The sequence below is a fragment of the Cherax quadricarinatus genome, unplaced genomic scaffold (genome assembly GCF_038502225.1).
Source record: "Cherax quadricarinatus isolate ZL_2023a unplaced genomic scaffold, ASM3850222v1 Contig5, whole genome shotgun sequence".
In the NCBI taxonomy this organism is placed as follows: Eukaryota; Metazoa; Arthropoda; class Malacostraca; order Decapoda; family Parastacidae; genus Cherax; species Cherax quadricarinatus.
Genome location: NW_027195031.1, coordinates 888,575 through 907,834, shown reverse-complemented (window position 1 = coordinate 907,834; position 19,260 = coordinate 888,575). Strand labels below are relative to the sequence as shown.

Sequence of the window (19,260 nt, the reverse complement as noted above, 5' to 3'; positions counted from 1 at the left end):
TCTCACTATATATGATTTTTTTTTACCCTGCTGTATGATTGAGGTATCTTTATACAGATCTCGTTTCTCCTGTGTATGGAGTAGGATATCTTGAGAGATGAGAATTCCCGAGTAATAGAAACTCCAGCTATATTTGAACATCCTTGAAGCTTCCATAGTCGATGAATCTTTAATGAACACTTGACAGTATCCTCATTGCCTCACTGAAGTCTTTCAGCTCAGGCTAACATATTTTAATACTATGTGTCATGGAATATGACAGGGCAGCCTAGCTAGCCTTTCTTCTCACTTTGTAACTGCCATATAGAATAGGGTAGCAGCACATTACTGATGTATCCAACTTTGCTTGTGTTTGGGAAGGGTGGGCAAGGGTTGGTCTACGTAGTTACTACCTATATTGCTTCCTTCCACAGGAAGAGATAGGCTGCTGTACGTATAATTTTCTGCTAATTGTTATGCCTACAACTAGTTATTCAGTGTTAGTTTAATAGTTTTATTATACTCCCAATGCCCATCATGTGGACGGTAGTCTAAAGATTCCAGAGGCACATAATGGGTCCAGGCATTGGCACCAGTATTTGTATAGATAAGCAAATTGAGGTAGCAATGAACTACTTGCAACTTTATGTTCAGGTAACAATCAGAATGAATGTTTTACGTTAACATGAATTCAATTACGAAGCTTTACAATGTAGGTTACGCATGATTATGTGTTATGTATGATATCCAGTATTTTAGTGACACAAATTTAAGTGGTTATGAGTTCTTTACAGTAGGAAGTCATGGTATTTTTCTCAGAATGGTTGGTAACATGCCAATGGAAATTTCCCTAATTCCTTCTATCTTGCACCAACTGAGCCCACGGAAGTCATTGAGATCATAAAGTCACTTAAAAATAACTCGGGGAATCTGTCTCATGTCCCACCATTACTGTACAAGCGAGCGGCCCATGTCCTTTCGCATGCTATTTCATTACTTTTTAACAAGTCAATAGAGACTAGCACCTTCCCGAAACTACTCAAGATGGCAAGGGTTACACCAATACATAAAGGTGGTGACCCTACAGACTTAAACAACTATAGGCCAATATCTAACTTACCATTGCTATCCAAAATCTTTGAGAAACTCGTGCACAGGAGACTGTATTCATTTATAACGGCTCAAAACATACTCAACCCCTGCCAGTTTGGATTCAGGAAAAATAAAAGCACTAATGATGCAATCATAAAAATGCTAGATCTGCTTTACACAGCATTGGAAAATAAGGAATATCCACTAGGAATTTTTATTGACCTAAGAAAAGCTTTTGACACAGTAAACCACGAAATCCTACTCCACAAACTTGACCACTACGGTATAAGATGCCATGCGCTTGCTTATTTCAAATCTTACATTACTAATAGGTATCAGTACGTCACCATTAAAGACACAGCATCAGCAACACGGCCACTTGATACTGGAGTTCCGCAGGGAAGTGTCCTTGGTCCCCTGCTCTTCCTCATATACATCAATGACCTTCCAAACGTATCCCAACACCTGAAACCCATTCTCTTTGCTGATGACACGACTTATGTCATCTCTCACCCTAATCTTGCCACCCTCAACACCTTTGTGAATGAGGAGCTGATTAAAATATCGACTTGGATGACAGCCAATAAACTTACGCTTAACACTGACAAAACTTACTATATTATGTTTGGTAGCAGAGCAGGAGATGCACAAATTAACATTAAGATTGACAACACTCTAATTACCAGAAATAATGGGGGAAAATTCCTAGGCTTATACCTTGACAACAACCTGAATTTCAGCACCCATATCCAGTATATAGCCAAAAAAGTATCCAAAACGGTTGGGATCCTCTCCAAGATACGATACTACGTGCCGCAAAATGCCCTTCTCACACTATACCACTCATTTATTTATCCATACCTCACCTATGCTATTTGTGCTTGGGGATCAACTGCAGCAACACACCTAAAGCCAATAATAACCCAACAAAAAGCTGCAGTAAGAATAATCACTAAATCCCATCCCTGGCAGCACACCCCCCCACTCTTCAAAGAACTAAACTTACTCCCAGTTCAGTACATCCACACTTACTACTGTGCAATCTATATCTACAGGGCCTTAAACTCTAATATCAACCTTGACCTAAAACGCTTTCTTGATAGTTGTGACAGAACCCACAGGCATAACACCAGAAACAAACATCTCTACGACATTCCCCGTGTCCGACTAAACCTTTACAAAAATTCAATGTATGTCAAAGGCCCTAAAATCTGGAATACCCTACCTGAGAACTCTAGAACTGCAGACACATTCATCACCTTCAAAACTACCATTAGAAAACATTTTATCTCCCTGATACACCCCGTCAACTAACTACACGAATACCACCTGGTGGTTCACACTTACACTCGCTCACTCATTTGACCCACTCATTTGACCATAAACAGAAATATTAATCTCAGTCTTAAAATAATGAATCCTGTGATACTCCAATACTGAAACTATATACTGTGCCAAAACAAAAGCATTCACATTGCTAAACTCACAAACTAGTATTTAGTCACTTAGCCATAATACCAACTTACCTCATAATTTGTAATATTTTACAATTAAGAATAAAACTAAGTATGCCCGAAATGCCTAGCCATGCTAAGCGTTCTAGTGGTACACTCTGTAATCACAATTTTACTACATGTAAACCAAACAATAACCAAATTTCTGTAAACTCAGCATTGTAATCCTTATAGAGAATAAACTTTGAATTGAATTGAATGTGGATAAAATACTTGGATGTTTTCAGGAACGTTGTGAATGAGTTGTCTCTGAATTCATGGATTTCGTTTTTATTTATTTTTTCTGGGGGGGGGGGATTCCAGCACATAATTCATGGTGTGACAAATCCTCTGATAAAGTTTATATTTAATTAGATTAACACCAGCTGGTGGTGCAAACTTCCAGTTACCTGTAATCCAACTGAAGCCGGGAAATGGTGCCATCTAAAAGTCTGTTATTTTTGTTGGATCCACTACAGACATGTGGCATGTTTAATTCTTAAGACAAGGAACTAAAGTAAACTCTCAGCATCTCTACACTAAGAAATGCACACCTCTCTGTATACAGTATATTTTCTGCAGTGTTCCTTAGTGGTGAAGTATTCCTTTACGGCGAAGATCTTGTAAGTTTTTTCTAAGTGAGGCAATATTCCATTTAAGGATGTTTGTTGGTGTTAATTGTATTATTATTATTATTATTATTATTATTATTATTATTATTATTATTATTCATAAAATGTACCAAAAGCACATGGGTCATAAAGCGCTCCAACTAAGGATAGAAAGTTTAGGTGCGTTTTGCTCAATTATAGAAATCCAGGGATAGCACAGTCTCCCAGCATATTGAGAAAATATTGAATAGGAAGCAGACGTTTATCTCATCTGAATTTTCTTTTTTTGTGTGTAAGAATTGGGTTGGTGTTTTTCTTCTCGTGCGTAAATACTGTGATATTTGTTGAATAATATTAGATTGCCTGATTCTTATCATTCCTGCTGATCCCCTAAAATGTTGTCACTCTAAAGTTGTCCGTTCAGGTGGGCGGGAACTGGTTTATTTATGGAAAAGGGTGGACAGGAGCTGGTCTGTTTGTGGAGGGTTTGTAAAAGTGAATAAGCAGTAACTAAGTCTGTGTGTATAGTGCAGGATAGGCAAGGAAAAAGTCTGTGTATGTGAGGGTGTGAGACGGCTAGACTAGTAATAGTAATATCTTTATTTCTACAAGTACAAACTATAGAGGCCTAGCTGACATCACTGACATACTAGCCGCTTGTTATGCAGAGCATTTCGGGCAAATTAGGTCAGTTTTGTCCCAAGATGCGACCCACACCAGTCAACTAACACCCCGGTATCTATTTTACTGATGGGGAACATAGACAACTGGTGTAAAGAAACATGCCCATTGTTTCTACCCTCGCCGGGAATCGAACCAGGACCAGGCCGTGTGATGCGATAGCTTTAGCCACCAGGTCCCAGGGCTTGGTGGGTAATGTATAAAGGGGCTGGTCTGTGTGGGGGATGTAACAGAGCTGGTTTGGAGAATGGTGGGTATGGACTGATTTGCGTGAGAGAGGATAAGTATTGGCTGGCCTGTATGGGGTAAGGTAGGAAGAGGCTTGTCTTGGGAACTTATTCTGGTCAAAGCGTCATCGAGAGGAACTAATAAAAAACAAGTATTTGTATACACATTTATTGTACAGCAATATTTACAGTTGTAGCTCATATAATTACTCTAAAATTCATCACATATAATCCAGAAATAGATTAGAATAAGAAGGAGAGAGCTTAAGAATAAAGGTAGAGCCGTAGTACATTCCATGCGCTTTTGTTGCTTCCCACTTGTAATACTTTGTCCCAGAAATAGGAGCTGGGCATACGGGATTTACAGTGGTGACTGACAAACACAGCCAGATTTTTCCAGTTATCCACGATCAGACGTGGTTTCCGAAGGTGTGCCTAGAACTCACTACCAACTGTCTCCATTACATGAGATTCAACGCGTTGTATGTATGATCGATGACCAACACTAACAACTACACAGCACTTGGGCTTAAGCACGGGATTACAGACAGAGATGTCAGTGACAACATGAGGTCTCCGGTGGCTTAGTGGTTAGAGCGTTCGGTTCACAACTGCAAGAACCAGGGTTCGATTCCCGGGCGGATCGAAACATAGGGGCAAGTGTCCTTTTCACTCGATGGCCATGTTAATCACCCAGTAAATAGGTTCTCATCGTACGATGCCGACTTACGATGGAAATAAGCCATACCCCTTGGTTTTGTTTGGCTTTCCTGGATTAAGAACCCTTAGGGATGTCTTCATTCAGATTTAATCTTTGATCTCTATTTAGAGGGGATAACTAATTCTGGTATCTTGACCCGTTGTGTAATGATCCATAGGGCTTCAGCATAACGTCCCACGCCAAACCAACCACCGTCTTTTCTCTTACGAAACTTATCCATGATACTAGCAGGAAGGTAGGGCCAAAACAAGAGAAACGCCTAGTAGGACGGGGCCAGCACAGCAAGAAGGCCCATCATATGGTGCCTCAAGAGAAAGACCCAGTAGGTTGGGCTAGTACAAGATGAAGACCCAGCAAACGGAACCAACAAAAGAAGACCCAGCAGACAGTGCCTGAGTGGGAGTAATTCAAGTGGAAGACAGCCAAGCACAGCAATAGTCTAACATTAGTATCACCATCTAAACACGTACATACTTTTTCCTATAGGTTTAGGGGCTGTTTTAAAGATACAAAACATTTTAATAATATATGTATATTTTTTACTCTCACGAAGACACTACGAAAAATGCACCTTCCTCGGCCATCGGCATATTGAATTTTGCATCTAAAATTGGACGGAAATTCAAACACCAGACGACTGAGAAAATCTGGAGAAGTGAACAGTTGCGTAGTTTATGAGTTCGTTAATGTAGGCTTCGGTATTGACTTTTTCTTTTTTCGGGTTCCAGCACTTATTAAGGAGGTTGTATAGTGATACCACGTTCATCTTATACACGGGATAAGGGTTGGCACTGACGTCATTATCACCTTACACTGAGAACAGGACCAGAACAAGCAGCTACACCTGATGCCTATATGAGGCCTATAAAGAAACAAGAATCTTTGGTAAGTGAGCTCCTAAGGGCTATCATCTTACGCTATAGCACACCACTGTGACCCTAAACCACACCATTGTAACCCTGATCACACCGTCACGGCTAAAATAGACATTTACTGTATTATTAGGTTTTTGTCAAAAAGTCTTTTAGATTAAAAAAATACAATAGTTACTGGACGACAAGGCAAATGTATCAAGTTTATTTGTCAACTTTCATTAAAATCTCACTTACCGTGCTAAGTTTGGTCAGACCAGTTCAGTCACTAAGGCAGGACGAGCCAGTTTAGTTTGTTTCCCACACTAAGATATTGCAGGTAAAGTCATTTCAATCTCTCCTAACGTAATGACAAAGTAACAGATATTTATAAATAAATTAGCGAATATTCCAGAATTTTTAAACAGTTTTTGAAACAAAAGGAGATACAAGAAAAGGGTAATACAGCAAAAATTAGGCTACCTGATTGTGTATATCACGTACATGATAGCTAAGGTATTGACCATGCCAGCTGTGGTGATGTAAACTCTACTATACAAATAGTGAAGACATCGCCAGCTGTGGTTGAGCAAACCTCACCATCTGTGGTGGTGCCAACATCACCAGCAGTGGTGGTGTAAACATCAGCTATAGTGATGCACCACCACCAGCAGTGGTGGTGTAAACATCAGCTATGGTGATGCACCACCACCAACAGTGGTGATGCAATTATTATTATAATCAAAAAGAAGCGCTAAGCCACAAGGACTATACAGCAGTGGTGATGCAAACATCAGCTGTGGTGATGCATCACCACCAGCTGTGTGGTGCAAACAACCCACAAAAAGCAGTACATCTAAGAACTTTCGAACACACTAGTGGGCAACTCTGGTGGGCAGATACTGATGTACTGACTTCTCTTATCAGGTACTACTGAGGACAAAAATATATTTTAAGCCTTCCTGCATAACCCAAGTCAGCTGCATTCTTAACAGACGAGTAGAATTAGTAAAGAATTGCAATATCCTCTGCACATATTCAAGCTGATACTTAGTCATTTTCTAGAAAGGGGGTTGATAATAAGCATTCACAACATGGGATTTTTTTTTTTTTAAGATTTGGAGAAGTTATGGCGTTTTCTTTGATCCCAAAGTTTGTGAATTAGTTAATTGCAATTTGATGAATATATATATATATATATATATATATATATATATATATATATATATATATATATATATATATATATATATATATATATATATATATATATATATATATATATATATATATATATATATGTCGTGCCGAATAGGCAGAATTTGCGATCTTGGCTTAAATAGCAAGTGAAAATTTGTGTATGCAATAATTTCGCCAAAATCATTCTGAACCTAACGAAAAAAATATATTTCACTGTGTTTGTTTAGCATTAAATTACTGTAAACAAATCTAAAATATATTTAGTTGGGTTAGGCTAAAATAAATTGTTCTTGTTATAATAAGGTTAGGTAAGTTTTCTAAGATTCTTTTGGTGTAAAATTCAAAATTTTTACATTAACATTAATGAAAAAATATATCTTTAAACGTATAAGAGAAAATTTTAGAACGGACTTAATTTTAAATGAGTTCTTGCTAATTGACCAGTTTTACATATTCGGCACGACATATATATATATATATATATATATATATATATATATATATATATATATATATATATATATATATATATATATATATATATATATATATATATATATATATATATATATATTATATATATATATATATATATATATATATATATATATATATATATATATACTATATATATATATATATATATATATATATATATATATATACTATATATATATATATATATATATATATATATATATATACTATATATATATATATATATATATATATATATATATATATATATATATATATATATATATATATATATATATATATATATATATATATATATATATATATATATATATATATATATATATATATATATATATATATATATATATATATATATATATATATATATATATATATATATATAATAATTAGACACATGTGCAACTCTTGGGTATCTTTATTGAGGAAACGTTTCGCCACACAGTGGCTTCATCAGTCCATACAAAGGAGAATCGTGAAGAACAGGAGAAGAATGAGGTAATCAGTCCCTCAACCTTGAGTCGATGTGGTCAGTCCATCAGTCCAAGATTGATGGACTGGCCACATCGACTCAAGGTTGAGGGACTGATTACCTCATTCTTCTGTTCTTCACGATTCTCCTTTGTATGGACTGATGAAGCCACTGTGTGGCGAAACGGTTCCTCAATAAAGATACCCAAGAGTTGCACATGTGTCTAATTTATCTACCTGTTGGATTAAAAAAAAAGTTGATACCAGAGTCACCCAAGCTAACGTACTCTCCCATGACGAAGCCATATTCAGGAAAGCCATCCTGTCCCCGCGTGTATTAAAAATGTTATATATGTGTGTGTGTATACTTGCTAAGCGAAGCTTACAATAATCGTTGCACATTATTACTAATGACTGACACACAGTAAAGGCAAAGATGAGTAAAGTGTTAGTGTTCATTGTCCCGATGTGGTCAAGCACTGCACCTACACAATTTCTAATCACGTACCTCCCCCATCCCTCTCTTTCCTGCCTCACTTCTATTACCCTGTCGATTAATTGTAGTAGGTTTATGAGACAGGATTTACCATCTTGAAAGTCGTGCTGATTGGTGCTTATGAACATGCTCCTTTCCAGGTGTTTCATTACTCTTCTGATAATCTTCTCCATAACTTTAAATACTATACATATCAGTGTTACCGACATATAGTTTATCACTACCTTTTTATCATTTTTTTTAATATGTTTTGACTACATTTGTTGTCCTCCGCACCTCAGGCAACTGCCCTGTTTTGATCGACTTTTTGAAGATTGTGGTTAGTGATTCACACAGTGCTTTCTCTCGGTCTCTCATGATCCATGATTATCTGGTTCCATAGTCTTTGAGGTATCGAGATCGTACAGTAGTTTCATCACCTCTTCTGTTTTATGTAATGTGTCCAGTACTCTATAATGCACTCTGCCTCCTTGGCTCTCTGGTAACATCCACCAGGAATACCTCTCTAATTTTCTTGCTAAGCTCCTCACAGACTTTCTGGTCATTTCGTGTGGCCTCTGTTCCCCCCTTCAACCTTATTATCTAGTCCTTTACTATTCTTTCCTCCTGGTGTGTCTGTATAGCAACTTTGGGTCTGAATTTTGCTGTCAATGCAATGTCATTCATACATTATCTTATGCATATTCGTTATTGGTTCTACTCACTTCCTTGTTTTCTGCATTCTTTTCTTTCTATATTTTACCCATGCTCTAGCACATTTAGTTTTTCTCTCTGCACCTCTAGGCAAACCATAGGCTCTGTTTTTCCATTGCGTCCTCTGCTCCTGGGTATAAATTTCTCCTCTGCCTCTCAGCACTTTCCGGCTACATCGTCATTTCAGTAGCTGTCTTCTTATCTAATTTCCCTTCCCAATATACTTCATTCAGGAATTACTTTTTGCCTGTGTAATCTCCCCGTCTAAAATTTAGTTTCTCTAGTCCTTTCTGTATTATCTCTCTTCTACTTTACTTCCACGAGGTATTCGAAACTCATGACTGTTTGATCATTAGCACCGAGGGACCTCTCTTGTTCAACATACTCTATGTTAGAGTTGCTCAAGTGAATACAAGGTCTAGCCTTGCCGATTCGACTTCTCTCTTGATTGTATCTCTGACATGTTAATGCATGAAGGTCTCCATCACCATCTCCAGTGTCTCAGCCCTCCATGTTTCGAGTTTCGTGTGGATCCAGGGTCTCTCACTCTGTTTTCATGTGAATAAATTCTCCCATATGATCAGCTTTACATTGCTCATGTGAGTTCTTCTGGCCACCTCTACTAATGTGTGCACCATCACTATTTTTTGTCGTACCGCTGTCTTGGTCTTCAGCATTTTAGTGGAGGGCTGCACATAACTGCTATCACTATCTTGCGTGCCCTAGTCTTGATTGTGTCTAATATATAGTCATTTTGTCTCCTCTCTGTTTGTTCCTCTAATCTGTTCAACTACTAATTTTTGATTTGTAGCACTACTCCACCTCCTTTGTGTCCTGTCTTTCTTCAATCTTATATCGAGCTGGGAAGATCGTATCAGTTATATCTGAGTATTATAGTGTCTGGGAAGGCTTTCACTATGCGGTCGTTCCGCTCACCTCTTGTTATTCCATCTGCTTTTGTGTACCATATTTTGTTTCATTTCTATTCCCGTATTCTGGAATTCGAATTTGTTTTCCTGGTCCTTACACATGGGCCAGGGGGTGGTGGGGGTTGGGGTATGGGTGAGGGGTAGTAGAGGGTAGTATCTTATGCTGGAACGGGTAAGGATAGTGGATGTAGGTGGAGGAAGGGGAGATTGTAGAGGGAATTGGAAATTTGGGACTGGGTTGAGGGAAAATTGTGAGGAAGGCTCTTGCGCTTGGGGAGGTGGGGATAGTGGGTGTAGGAGAAAGTGAGTAGAGTATGACTTGTTTTAAGTTTTTTTTTAAGTGGGTTACGGCTTGAGGGAGGGGGAGGTGGGGGTCTATGGAAGGAGGTGAACATGGAGCTTCCTCGTATAAACCCTCCCTGAAGCCCTATCTCCCTTTCCTACTCAATAGCTCAAAACAAGCAATACCCCTACCCCGCCCCCTTCCTACACCCACAGTGTGTGTGTACTCACTTATTTGTAGTTGTAGGGGTCGATTTACAGCTCCTGGCCCCGCCTCTTCGCTGGTCGCTTTGTGTGTGCGTGCACACACACTCTAAGTTCTAATCAGTGCCAAGAGATACCCTCACAATATTGCTTGGAAAAAAATGACGAAAAATATATAATAAACGGAAAAATTATAAATGTTCCCTACCTGGTTAGTTACAATATATACACACCTGGGACTAAGAAGGGCCCCAACAAACCAAAAATAAATATCTTTGACAAGATCCGAAATGTCACTCACCCTACCCAAGATCTGAGTCAAAATAAATGCATAAAATTCCTCACAAATACGATGAAACATACATTAAAAATTATGGGGGAGTTATACTACAGTGAACAATACCACCTGTCAAATACACAAAATTTCAATAGAAACATTTCTGGCAGTGCTTCAGTGGAGAGAAAAGTTACAGTTTGTTGCTAAAACTATATAATTGTGCCCACAAGCCAAGTGCCACCTCTGCTCCGTTTTCTATGACTACTGACTATAGCCGAACATTGTTACTCTTTACTAAGTCTGTAATGGTTATTAAAATATGCACTGCAGTTTTCACGTATGCTAAGTAAAATTTATATACAAAGGGACTCTTTATTTTGTATTAATGACTAACCATAACCATACTCTCATCTCTGTAGCTAACGGCGATATCTACCTTGGTTAATATTTTATATCATGAAGGTTTAAGTAGGCTCGGATGATATAATGAGAGTATATGTAAAATGTCAATGATTGCATCACTGTGACGTTATATTTCCTTGCAACACAAACGCAAGGTATACTATAATGCAATATTTAGTGTTTATTAAGGACCAGCCGTAGACAGTGCCCACTGTGAACACTAATATTTCTATATAGTCCAAGGCGAGAATTCTTGCATCATGCAGTCTGAGTTATATTTCACATTATTTATTTTTGATCTTGGACATTGGTTCACTTTGAGAACAAGTCAGGGCTTGCTTGTAGCACAAGTTACTCCCAATTTTATGATGGCACCTCCTGGACAAGCACACTGAGTGGCAACGTACAAATGTCCTGATCATCAGTGTTCTTGGTAGGTTCTGCCAGCACGGGTTCCTGGCTGGCTGATGTGTGTTGTATCACTCCCTCTTGAGGTAGGTAATGACTAAGAACTCATTGGTTCTTGGTGCAAGTATCACAACACAATTTGTTGTAATACTTGAGGCGACAAAGACGAGCCTTGTACACCAAATGACAGTTCTTCATTCTGTCGATGCAGGAATCTGAAACAAAAAATAAAGTTATATTAGTTCTTGAGCAGAAAAAAAATTTCATAGTATTTCAGTATTTGCACTATATTAGTCTTGGAAATATTTGACAAAATATTGAAGAAGCCTCATGTGTGAAGAAATTCCTTTATGACAGAAAAGGCCGGCCAAGACGCATTAAGGAGAAAGCGAGATCCTGCACAAAAAGCTTCGCACATAACCAAAATGATAACAGTTGGGATATTAAGCTTTGTAGTTATAATTAACGTCCAGACTTAAGAAATCTACAGCCAGCACTATATCACCCTTGTGGGTTTAGCGCTTAGTTATGATTATAATAATAATTAATTATTATTATAATCAAAAAGAAGCGCTAAGCCACAAGGGCTATGCAGCGCTGCAAATAATAATTAAGAACTCTAGTATCTGCTCAGAAGCTGAACTATTCAGAAAATTCGTACAGTAATTTTTTTTTCCAACATAGTACTTCTCCAGGAACTTAAATATTAAAATAAAGTAATCATGTTGTGCTTCCATTAAACCCATTACAACAGTAGACAGTGTTCTATTCAGAAAAGAATTAATAGATTCCATATCGAATATGTTAATATAAACACAAATCACCCCCCCCCAAAAAAAAATAGATTCCATATCGAATATGTTAATATAAACACAAATCCCCAAAAATACAGTATAAAAACTAGAGTCCGTATGTGCTACTGATGAGCCTAATGGTTCAGTTATTTTATGCATAATTATATATATATATATATATATATATATATATATATATATATATATATATATATATATATATATATATATATATATATTTATATTATCACACCGGCCGATTCCCACCAAGGCAGGGTGGCCCGAAAAAGAAAAACTTTCACCATCATTCACTCCATCACTGTCTTGCCAGAAGGGTGCTTTACACTACAGTTTTTAAACTGCAACATTAACACCCCTCCTTCAGAGTGCAGGCACTGTACTTCCCATCTCCAGGACTCAAGTCCGGCCTGCCGGTTTCCCTGAATCCCTTCATAAATGTTACTTTGCTCACACTCCAACAGCACGTCAAGTATTAAAAACCATTTGTCTCCATTCACTCCTATCAAACACGCTCACGCATGCCTGCTGGAAGTCCAAGCCCCTCGCACACAAAACCTCCTTTACCCCCTCCCTCCAACCCTTCCTAGGCCGACCCCTACCCCGCCTTCCTTCCACTACAGACTGATACACTCTTGAAGTCATTCTGTTTCGCTCCATTCTCTCTACATGTCCGAACCACCTCAACAACCCTTCCTCAGCCCTCTGGACAACAGTTTTGGTAATCCCGCACCTCCTCCTAACTTCCAAACTACGAATTCTCTGCATTATATTCACACCACACATTGCCCTCAGACATGACATCTCCACTGCCTCCAGCCTTCTCCTCGCTGCAACATTCATCACCCACGCTTCACACCCATATAAGAGCGTTGGTAAAACTATACTCTCATACATTCCCCTCTTTGCCTCCAAGGACAAAGTTCTTTGTCTCCACAGACTCCTAAGTGCACCACTCACTCTTTTTCCCTCATCAATTCTATGATTCACCTCATCTTTCATAGACCCATCCGCTGACACGTCCACTCCCAAATATCTGAATACGTTCACCTCCTCCATACTCTCTCCCTCCAATCTGATATTCAATCTTTCATCACCTAATCTTTTTGTTATCCTCATAACCTTATCTTTCCTGTATATTTAATTTTCTTCTTTTGCACACCCTATTCATCCACCAATCTCTGCAACTTCTCTTCAGAATCTCCCAAGAGCACATATATATAAAGAGCAGCTGTGACAACTATTTGTGTGTGATATACACACACACACACACGATTTCATTGTATGGTGCGGAGCATTAATTTTACGCCTTCAAACTGGAATTCCATGATCAAAGGAAATGGTATTACCCGTCCCTTCTTTGGACCAAAGTTGATTACCTCCCATTCCCAAGGCACCATTAAACCCCTAAAGGTTTAGCTCGTCCCTAAGAACAAGAATGATATATTATAGTTCGGGCTTATGCTGCAAGCGATCAAGTGTACGAGTCCATAACCTCCTGATGCAGAACATCAAGCATTGGCTGATTTTTAATACAAGCATAATTATATATTCTTTGTATGATTCATGAAATGCTATTAATTATAAAGCTTGCCTCTACACCTAAGTGCATATAACAGCCGCTGTGCACCCGTTTTACAAAAAAAGTGCAGCAAAGCCTTTATTTCTGGCGATTCCCAAGCAGTAAGCTAATAAGATTGTATCATGTTTAAGTGATAAGCAGCAGTTGTATAAGCTTGCAGCAACTTCCTGGCCAACCTGCGGACAGCCCTGGTCGCCATGGCCGTCCTGGGGAGACAGGTCGCCGCCGCCTGCTGCTTGGGGAAGGCGGAGACCTGGTAGAGGACAGCTTGCCCTCCGCCTCCTCCTCCTCCTGGTCCCTTCTGGAGGACCAATTCCAATTGGAATCTCTGCTTGCATCTTCATCATAGTCCTGACTGCCATCAGAAGATCGGAACCCTGTACTAGGAGTCTCTAGTGACTGGGGGAGTGGGCGCCAGCCGGCCTCGGGGGCCACATTACCTGCAGGTTTGTGGTCGGAGGCCTCATCAGGTGCCGGGACAGCTGGCTGCTGCTCGGTTCTTGTGGAGGTGTTGCTCACGCTCTCGTCCGCTTGTTCTGAAGGTGTAATTACAGTTCAGAAAATGATTGGTTACTAAACATTTAAGAAATGAAAACATGGGACAGATTTACTCTCAATCACCGATATTTATAATTTAACTATGTATGAAATATATACAAGTGGGTGGTAGCGTGAGAGCTGTAAGACTGACCGTGGTGGCAGGACTGAGTGTTGCAAGGCTGTCGGGTGTCAGGCTTGGTTGCTGAAGTACAGTCAAGGGCTGGAGTTTGTCGCTCGTCGAGGCACTTCACTTCTCGTCTCTGGACGCCACTACCACAAGAGGCTGAGCACTACAAACACCATATAATAAAACATTTCAGTACAGTATTTTACTGATAACATCAGTTCATTTGGGCCTAAAACGTTTGTGCCTGATTTTGAAAAATGAAAAGTCAGCACAATTGTATAATCAAGGAAAAGCAAGGCCATACTCCTGTGGTTTAACATTAGTATCCCAACACATAATTGGTACTTTAAACATCAGATACACATTAAAAGTGATTACATGGACCATTTTTCTGAAGAAATATTTTATAATAATGTTTACAGTTTAATAAAACAAATTGTCACAAAGATATTATTTTTTTCAAGATACTCAAGGCAAAGATTGTGCTGCCGGAAAAAGCATGCGTACCTGAGACCATTCTGAAGTGTACCATTCATGGCTGCAAGGACGACTGCACGCCTCCGTAGAGTCTGGTCTTGGGTCTCCTTTGCATTGTGACACATCTGTAGTAACACGCCAGCGACCGCGGAAGACCACACACACCACGGACCGAGACCGTCTACCACGACCGCACTCTGAGTTGCACTCACCCCATGGACCTAACCGTGGCCTGACTCTTTACTATATCTTCTAGTATTATCTATAACCTTAGCTTATATGGGCATTTACAGTATTCAGGTCATTATCTATGTAAGTTATATGAGCAACGATATCCAGTAAATTTATGCCAATTAGCAAGAATTCATTATCTGTCTTAGTGCTGGTGGTAATAACATTGGGAAGGGCAGGAGACAGGAGCTACTGGATAAGTACAGGTCAGCCATAGATGTAGCCAGGTCTAAGGGAGGGATCCCAATCATATGTAGCATCTTGCCTAGAAAGGGAGTGGGCAATGAATAGATGTCTAGGGCAATTGGTATAAATTGCTGGCTAGACAGGTACTGCAAGGGACTTGCAATCGCTTTCATTGATAACTGGGACAAATTCTATGGAAAACGTGATATGTGTGCAAGGGATGGGGTTCATCTCTCTGGGGCTGGAGTGGTTGATTCGCCAATTCGATTGAGGGGCAATTGATGACTTGTCTAGGACTTTAAACTGACAGATTATAGAGGTATGAGTGTTTGTGGGAAACTATCAGGCTGCAGTATTAGGGTTGAAAACAGCAGATATTACCAGGATACCTCAGGGATATGTTTAAAAGACAATATTCAAAATAAAGTTGCTAGTAAAGGCAAAGCAATTGATCAACAAACAAAGAGAGATAGTAGAGGGCAACGAGTGACTAGCTCCCTTAATGTTTACTATACAAATAGTAGGAGTCTAAGAAAAAAGATAGATGAGCTAAGATTACTTGCAAGTGCAGGTAATGTAGATATTATTGCTATAACAGAGACTTGGTTCAACTTGAAATATAGAGAAATGCCTTCCGAATGCAACATACAGGGTTATAAACTAATCCACACTGATAGGGTCAACAGGAAGGGTGGTGGAGTGGCGATGTATGTCAGAGATAATTTAAATTGTGTTTGACATGATATAAGATTAGAAACATCGGACACAGAATCTGTTTGGCTGCAGTTTCTCGAGGGTCGTAACAAATTAATTTTGGGTGTGATTTACAGGCCCTCAAACCTTGATAGGGAGTGCAGTAAGCTGTTATGGGACGAAATTCATCAAGCATCTAGATATGAAAATGTTGTGTTAATGGGGGATTTTAACTTCAGACAAATTGATTGGAACAATGTGGCAGGAAATCTTGAGTCTAGTGACTTTTTTGATATGGTTCAGGATTGCTTTTTAAAACAGTTTGTAAGAGAACCAACTAGAGCAAACAATCTGCTTGACTTGGTTCTTACCAACAAGGAATCACTAATTAATAATCTTGAGGTTAATGATGAGTTTGGGGAAAGTGATCACAAATCACTTAGTTTCAGTATATCATGGAATTACCCAGATAACTGCAATCAAATCTCTGTCCCAGACTTTCGCTTGGCTGATTTCATGGGACTGAGAAATTACCTGGGTGGGCTAAATTGGGATGACATGACTATGGGTCAGGTAAGTGGTGTTTGTTGCCAATATGACGTTTTTCAGAGTATAGTTCTAGCTGCCCAGACAACTTTTGTTCCGAGTAGGGATATTAGATTTAACAAAAATGATCCCAAATGGATGAACAATAGATTAAAACATCTCACTGGTCAAAAGAGAGGCATATAGAGGCATATCAAAAGAGGGGATGGGCAGTTAAAAATCAATATATTAAATTAAAAAGAAATAAAAAAAAGGAATAAGAAAAGCAAAAAGAGATTATGAGGCTAAGGTCGCAAGGGATTCAAAGACTAACCTAAAAGGGTTCTTTCAGGTATACAGAAGTAAGATTAGGGACAAGATTAGCCCACTTAAGAGTAACTCAGGTCAGATCACTGACAGTGATAAGGATTTGTATGAAATTTTCAATACTTCCTCTCAGTTTTTACCCAGGAAAATACTAGCGAAATTCCATAAATAATAAATTATGTATAACAAGACGATAATAAACTATGCACGATTGCGGTAACTAGTGACATAGTTCTCAGACAAATAGAGAAATTAAAACCTAACAAATCCCCAGGCCCTGATGAACAGTTTGCAAGGGTGTTAAATGAATGTAAAGAAGCACTTAATATACCTTTGGCTAATCTTTTTAACATATCACTACAAACTGGCATAGTACCTTATAAGTGGAAAAAGGCAAATGTATTATCTATTTACAAGGCAGATGATAGGTCCTTAGCTTCGAACTATAGACCAGTAAGCCTTACCTCCGTACTGGGAAAATTTATGGAATCAGTAATTGCCGAAACAATTCGTAGCCATCTTGATAGGCATAAATTGATTAATAAATCTCAACACGGTTTTACAAAGGGGCGCTCCTGTCTTACGAATTTACTAACTTTTTTCATTAAGGTGTTTGAAGAGGTAGCTCATGGTAATGAATATGATATTGTGTGTATGGGCTTCAGTAAGGCTTTCGATAGAGTTCCACATCAGAGGCTATTGGGGAAACTTAAGGCACACGGAATAGGAGAATTTTTTTCCTGGGTAGAGGCATGGTTAACAAATAGGCAGCAGAGAGTTTGCATAAATGGGGAGAAATCAGAATGGGGGCACGTAACAAGCGGTGTTTCGCAGGGGTCAGTGTTGGGCCCGTTGTTCACAATTTACATAAACGACATAGATGAGGGAATAAATAACGACATAGCAGATTTGCTGATGACACCAAAATAGGCCGTCCAGTTCATTCTAATGAAGACACTAGAACACTCCAGGATGATTTGAATAGACTGATGAAATGGTCGGAGAAGTGGCAGATGCAGTTTAATATAGACAAATGCAGAGTTCTGAATGTTGGACAGGAAAATAACCATGCCACATATGAACTAAATAATGTAGATCTTAATACTACTGATTGCGAAAAGGATTTAGGAGTTCTGGTTAGCAGTAATCTAAACCCAAGACAACAGTGCATTAGTGATCGCAATAAAGCTAACAGAATCCTTGGTTTCATATCAAGAAGTATAAATAATAGAAGTCCTCAGGTTGTTCTTCAACTCTATATATCTTTGGTTATGCCTCATTTAGGTTATGCTGCACAGTTCTGGTCACCGTATTACAGAATAGATATAAATGCACTGGAAAACGTACAGAGGAGGATGACAAAGTTGATCCCATATATCAGAAATCTTCCCTATGAGGGAAGACAGGAATAAATAAAGGGGATGTAAATAGGGTGCTGAAAATTCCAGCCTAGACAGGACTCGCAACAGTGGTTTCAAGTTGGAAAAATTCAGATTCAGGAAGGATATAGGAAAGCACTGGTTTGGTAAATGAGTTGTGGATGAGTGGAACAAACTCCCGAGTACCGCCATAGAAGCGTAAATGTTGTGTAGTTTTAAAAAATAGGTTAGATAAATACATGAGTGAGTGTGGTAAATACGTTAGATAAATACATGACTAGCTTGTGCTACTAGGTCTGATGCCGTGCTCCTTCCTTAAGTGGAGGTGACCTGACTGGGTGGGTCATTGGGCTAAGCCGGGGGGTGGCATGGTGTGTAGACCTGCTGCCGTGTTCCTCCTCTCTTATGTTCTTATTTAAAATGAAGTCCTTTCTGAAATTTTCTCTTATATATTTGTTTTTATTTATGTTAATGTAACAAAAAATAATTTTGTACCAAAAGAACCTTAGAAAACTTACCTAACCTTATTATAACACGTGCAATTTAATTTAGAATAATCCGACAAAATATATCTTAGATAAGTTTACAATAATTTAATAAACAAACAATGAAATATATTTTTTTCGTTAGGTTCAGATTGATTTTTGCTAAATTATGGCATACACAAATACACACACACACACACACACACACACATATATATATATATATATATATATATATATATATATATATATATATATGTCGTGCCGAATATGTAAAACTGGTCAATTAGCAAGAACTCATTTAAAATTAAGTCCTTTCTAAACATTTCTCTTATACGTTTAAAGATATATATATTTTTAATTAAGGTTAATGTAAAAAAA

The 19,260-nt window shown here is 38.4% G+C and overlaps 1 protein-coding gene and 1 non-coding gene across 8 annotated transcripts in view; one reads left to right on the top strand and one right to left on the bottom strand.

Annotated features, from left to right (window-relative positions):
• The first annotated feature begins 4,656 nt into the window (after positions 1-4,656).
• On the top strand, positions 4,657-4,731 carry TRNAV-CAC (transfer RNA valine (anticodon CAC)). Its single transcript has one exon. It is a non-coding gene; the product is annotated as a tRNA-Val (tRNA).
• Positions 4,732-7,965: 3,234 nt separating this feature from the next.
• Positions 7,966-19,260, bottom strand: part of LOC128693506 (thrombospondin type-1 domain-containing protein 4) — a 624,956-nt gene continuing 613,661 nt past the window's right edge. For 6 of the 7 annotated variants that reach the window (XM_070079710.1, XM_070079712.1, XM_070079711.1 and 3 more), the window contains 4 exons: positions 15,084-15,274; positions 14,601-14,739; positions 14,086-14,445; positions 7,966-11,730 (listed from right to left, as the gene is read on the bottom strand). In XM_070079710.1, coding sequence (XP_069935811.1) covers positions 11,621-11,730; positions 14,086-14,445; positions 14,601-14,739; positions 15,084-15,274 — 800 coding nt within the window. In that variant the 3' untranslated portion in view covers positions 7,966-11,620. The remainder of the gene's footprint in view (positions 11,731-14,085; positions 14,446-14,600; positions 14,740-15,083; positions 15,275-19,260) is intronic. The other variant, XM_070079714.1, reaches the window with a different exon arrangement.